This window comes from Asterias rubens, chromosome 4 (assembly GCF_902459465.1).
Source record: "Asterias rubens chromosome 4, eAstRub1.3, whole genome shotgun sequence".
In the NCBI taxonomy this organism is placed as follows: domain Eukaryota; kingdom Metazoa; phylum Echinodermata; class Asteroidea; order Forcipulatida; family Asteriidae; genus Asterias; species Asterias rubens.
In genome coordinates, this window is record NC_047065.1 from 5,597,820 (window position 1) to 5,602,982 (window position 5,163).

Here is a 5,163-nt window from a genome sequence, read left to right on the forward strand (position 1 = left end):
AACCCGCCCTCACGTGGCTTAATGATTAAACAAAATATTTAAGACAGAAGGAAGAGGGCGCACTTCCTCGTATATTTTACGTTCGGAAACTTTACAGTCGCATAAATTCTGTAAGAAAAATTAAAATAAAACAACTTCCGAAGACTACTGAGTGAGCGACCAAGCAACTACAGTATGACTGGTAACCTAAGGGCGAGTGTAGAAACTTTTTCTTTTGTGACTGATGAGTAAGAAACTCTATAATCTTTAAAAAATAAAGTTTGGATGGCGAATATTTTCCAGAATGTCCGGTATTTGGGAGGCGTGTCGGGGCCAAACTCACGCCGATTGTATTCGCTTCCGCCCGGCCGAAGAACCAGCGGGCGCCCGGTGAATACCTTAGCTGCTTGTGAGAGATACTTCCACGAGGGACATGGTGTGAAGCAAGACGTCAGTTACTCGAATGATTATGGAACAAGTAGTACAAAAAGGTCATGGCAAGCCAAACCTTTCCTTTTAAATAAGTTGTTAGCCGGCAAGTTTTCTTCAGCAGTACCCAAACAAGAATTTGTTCACAATTTCAAAAGTGTCATCAGTCAGCCTCGCCGTTTCTTTCAGACAACTTCGCCATGCAGCTGGTATGGACATCTATCAGTTTCCCCAGAGCAAGTTAGTAAAATTCTACATCGACATGAGATTGGCGTCAATGTCGAAAATGAAAATCTCCGCGTGCAATCGTTTATGAGTAACCAAGTTGCTTCGAACAATCCTCTGGAGGACCGTAGAGGTGCTGCAACGTGCAAGTTGACCAATGCAATGATGTTTGGCGTATTCGACGGCCACCATGGACCGGCCTGTGCACAAGTCATAAGTGAGCGTCTCTTTAATTACATAGCTGCGGAAGTTCTCCCGTACGACATTCTGGAGCATGCGAACCGCATGTTTTCTACCGGTAATCTCACAGAGCTTGTGGACTTTTACGAACATCCCAATGATTACATCTCCCATGATCAGCAGCAGTTGTTCAAAAACAGCCTTGCCCAGTACCTGAAGGACAATATTTCTATTGACTTTCAAGGAGAGTATGACTTAACCAACATCTTGATGATCGCGTTTGATCGACTTGACAAGGACTTGACAACGGAAGCATTGAAAACCACCAATGGGGACTTTAATGATGAAGGACTGCATCGAGTCTTCTCTGGTGCTTGCGCTTGCATCGCTTACGTTGAAGGTGATAACTTGTATGTTGCCAATGCTGGGGACTGCCAAGCTGTCCTCGGCGAACAGAAAGATGACAATGTATGGAGTGCTACTTCAATGTCCTTTGAACACAATGCGCAAAACTCTGATGAAGTAAGAAGGATACGCTCATCTCACCCACTCAATGAATCCTCAACTGTCATCAAGAACGGTCGGCTTCTATCAGAGCTTGCCCCGTTACGCGCATTCGGAGATGTCCGCTACAAATGGAGTCGCACCATCCAACACCAGGTCCTTAACCCATGGTTTGGAACCAACGTTATCCCCAAGAACTACCACACCCCACCTTACTTGATTGCCACACCCGAGGTCATCCATCACCAGCTGACGCCGTCCGATAAATTTCTCATTCTTGCTTCGGATGGATTGTGGGATTGCATGACACCAGAGAAGGCGGTTAATCTTGTTGGAGACTTCCTCCTGATGAGCGACAAGATGGGTAGCTTCCAGCCCAAATCGGAGGGAATGTCTCTGCAACACCTTCATCAAACTCTAGCGAGACGTAAGGCAGCCTTGTGGCCTGTGGACACTAACGTTGCAACCCATTTGATTCGTTATGCCTTGGGAGGTGTGCATAATCGTTTTGATCACAATAGGCTAGCCAATACACTAAGTCTACCGGATAATGTGGTCAGACAATATAGAGATGACATTACAGTTACTGTTGTTTTCTTTAATTGAGTTTAACCACACCCAAAAACGGACTGATCCAGTAAGCTCCACCCCTTATAATGTACTGACCAATCACGACTTGGTATGCAGAGTAATGAGTCAAACATGCTGAATTTCCAATACAATTTAGCAAAATGATAAAATGTAAACAAGACTCAGAGGCACATCAGCTTACTGTGACAATGAACAGACACATGTTTTAAAGGAACACGTTGCCTTGGATTGGACGAGTTGGTCTATAAAAAGCGTTTTGTAACCGTTTTCTATAAAATGCATATAATATGGTTAGAAAGATGTTGTAATAGTAGAATACAATGATCCACACAAATTTGCCTTGAAATTACGTGGTTTTCCTTTTTACTGTGCGAACTAACACGGTCGGCCATTTATGGGAGTCAAAAGTTTGATAAATGGCCGACCGTGTTAGTCGACGAGGTAAAAGGAAAACCGTGCAATTTCGAGGCATGTTTGTGTTGATCATTGTATTCTACTTTTACAACATCTTTCTACCCATGTGCATTTTATAACAAACGCTTTTCAAAGACCAACTCGACCGATCCAAGGCAACGTGTTCCTTTAATGTTCACATGTTGGCCCCCCTACTTCGTGTTGGCTTTTTGGTTGTATACTTTGTAGTATTGCATGGTTTCTAAATCTGTGTAGTGTCGTTGTCAGGAGTGAAATTCAAGAAAATTATCCTGAACCAGAACCATTCTAGCATTAAACACAACTCAGATCAGCCCATGATCTTTATTTGCTTTGAATTCTTTTAGACAGAGTTGGTTTTGGCTTGTAATATCTGCTTAAACTGCATACATGTACGTGTCAACATAATACAATAGAATGTACAGTAACTGTGCAATAGTTTGGCCAATACATTCATTAAAGCCATTGGACCCTTTCGGTAAACAGTATTGTCCAAGGCCCACACTTAGTGTATCACAACTTCTATATCAAATAACAAACCTGTGAATATTAAGGCTCAATGGGTCATCGGAGTGGGGAGAAAATAACGGGAAAACCCACTCCTGTTTTCGTGCGTTTCGCCGTGTCATGACATGTATTTAAAATGAATCCGCAATTCTCGTTATCGAGAATTGATATTGTTTTACTGTTTTCTCTAAAAGTAAAGCATTTCATGGAATAATATTTCAAGAGAAGTCTTTCACCACTGCCTTCTGTAAACCCTGTAAGTTATTTTTTTTTTCTGTACCGAAAGGGTCCAATGGCTTTAAACAAAAATTGCACCCCCCCCCTTTTTGGGGGGCGGGGGGGGGGCATGCCAGACCTTCTCACATTTTCCACTGCAATGTATTGTCAAAAGAACAAGAGATGTATCATAGTAAATGTATATGATTTGTAACAGGGTGATCAAATTTAAATATAATTATTTCATGGACTTTTTAGTGATTGGTGTGGATCTTGATTGAGTTGATGATACTATTGTACTATAGATGCATGAATAAATGCACATACATGTATGTAAATAAAGTTGCTTGCACTGTTGTTTTTAAAACTCATTTTGTATTATTTTGTTAATTCCTTTAATCTGATTTTGAAAATGATGAGTTCCAAACCCGGGGTCCGGTCATTTAAACCAAAGTATGACCAGGGTACATAGTGAACACTATTGGTAGTAATTGTCAAAGACCAGACTTCTCACTTGAGACACATGCTTGATGTATCTCAACATGCACAAAATAAACCTGTGAAAACTTGAGCTCAATTGGTCGTCAAAGTTGCGAGATAATAATGAAAGAAAAAAAAAACGTGGTCACACGAAGTTGTGTGCTTTCAGATGCTTGATATTGTGTCCTCAAATTCTAAATCTGAGGTCTCTAAATCAAATTCGTGGAAAATTACTTCTTTCTCAAAAACTCTGTTACTTCAGAGGGAGCTGCTTCTCACAATGTTTTATACTATCAACCTCTCCCCATTTACTTGTAATGTTACCAAGTGAGGTTTTATGCTAATAATTATTTTGAGTAAATACCAATAGTGTCCACTGCCGTTTAAGCACAGATTTTACTGCCAGCATCAGCGCTGTTTTTATTTGCTTATGGCAGATCGATGAAGTCGGCCCTGTGCCCAATTTCATAAAGCCTGTAAGCACACAAACTTGCTAAGCACAGAATAGCAATCCTGAGCAGAAACGAGTTACATGCCCAAAAGTCTGCACTGTTTTAGCTCAAATTTTGCTCAACAAACAACTTTGTCAAGAAGTATTTTCTGCCGACAGCTTTATGAAATTGGGCCCTGGTGTTTTGCCATAACACCAATGTAAACTTGCACATAAAAAAGTAGGCACTAAGCACAGCCATAAGAGATCAAAATGATTCACTTCCGTTAGGCCACATTAAAAAATTCCGATCGTCCTTTTTTTATTGCGGATGGAGGAGGGAGGGAGGTTAGTTTTGTTGACATGCCAAATATGAAATCAAGAATAAAGGTATCATCACAATCACTATAAAACAGAGGGTTTGTGTGTTTTGGATGTTTTCACTAGTTTTGTCAAACAAATAACTCCTGGATGACATTTTCTGTAAACTTTTTCAAACAACTAAGCAGTGTAGCCAAAGTAAATATTTGAAGAATTGTTCTTGCTTTGACAACATGAATAAACACCTTCTTAAACACATTTTCAAACCTGGACATTATGAAAAAAATATCAGCTGAAAAGGTTGTTTTCAAGAATAAAATAAAAATAAAATAAAAATGGGGTCGGAGGGTTTTGAACGGTCACGATCAACAATTTTTTGGTTTATGTGGCCTTACTAAGAGAAAAGTTTGTAAGGAAAGAATTTGGTCGCTACATCTCAAGCTCATGGATATAATGTGATGATCACAGTTTTATTTACACATTTATTTAATACTTAAAACCTTTTAATGTACATCGACAGTATCTACACTTTAATGTCAACACACATTTCAAAATGCGTTCATGGTTTACATGTAGCTCTTGAAGACGAACACATCACCTCATTATGTTTAAAGACAATGAACACTATTGGCAATTACTCAAAATACTGATTAACATAAAACCTTTCTTGGTGACGAGTAATGGGGAGAGGCTGATGGTATAAAACACTGTGAGAAACGGCTCCCTCTGAAGTGCCATAGTTTTCGAAAAAAGAAGTAATTTTCAATGAATTTGATTTTGAGACCTCAAGTTTAGAACTTGAGGTCTCGAAATCAACCATCTAAACACACACAACTTTGTGTGACAACGGTGTTTTTTTCTTTCATTAT

General features: G+C 39.7%; 1 protein-coding gene across 1 annotated transcript; it reads left to right on the top strand.

The window, feature by feature from the left end:
• The first annotated feature begins 79 nt into the window (after positions 1-79).
• On the top strand, positions 80-2,183 carry LOC117288777 (pyruvate dehydrogenase [acetyl-transferring]-phosphatase 1, mitochondrial-like). Its single transcript, XM_033769615.1, has one exon. It carries the CDS (start codon positions 265-267, stop codon positions 1,921-1,923), a length of 1,659 nt encoding a protein of 552 aa, XP_033625506.1. The 5' UTR covers positions 80-264; the 3' UTR covers positions 1,924-2,183.
• The last annotated feature ends 2,980 nt before the right edge of the window (positions 2,184-5,163 follow it).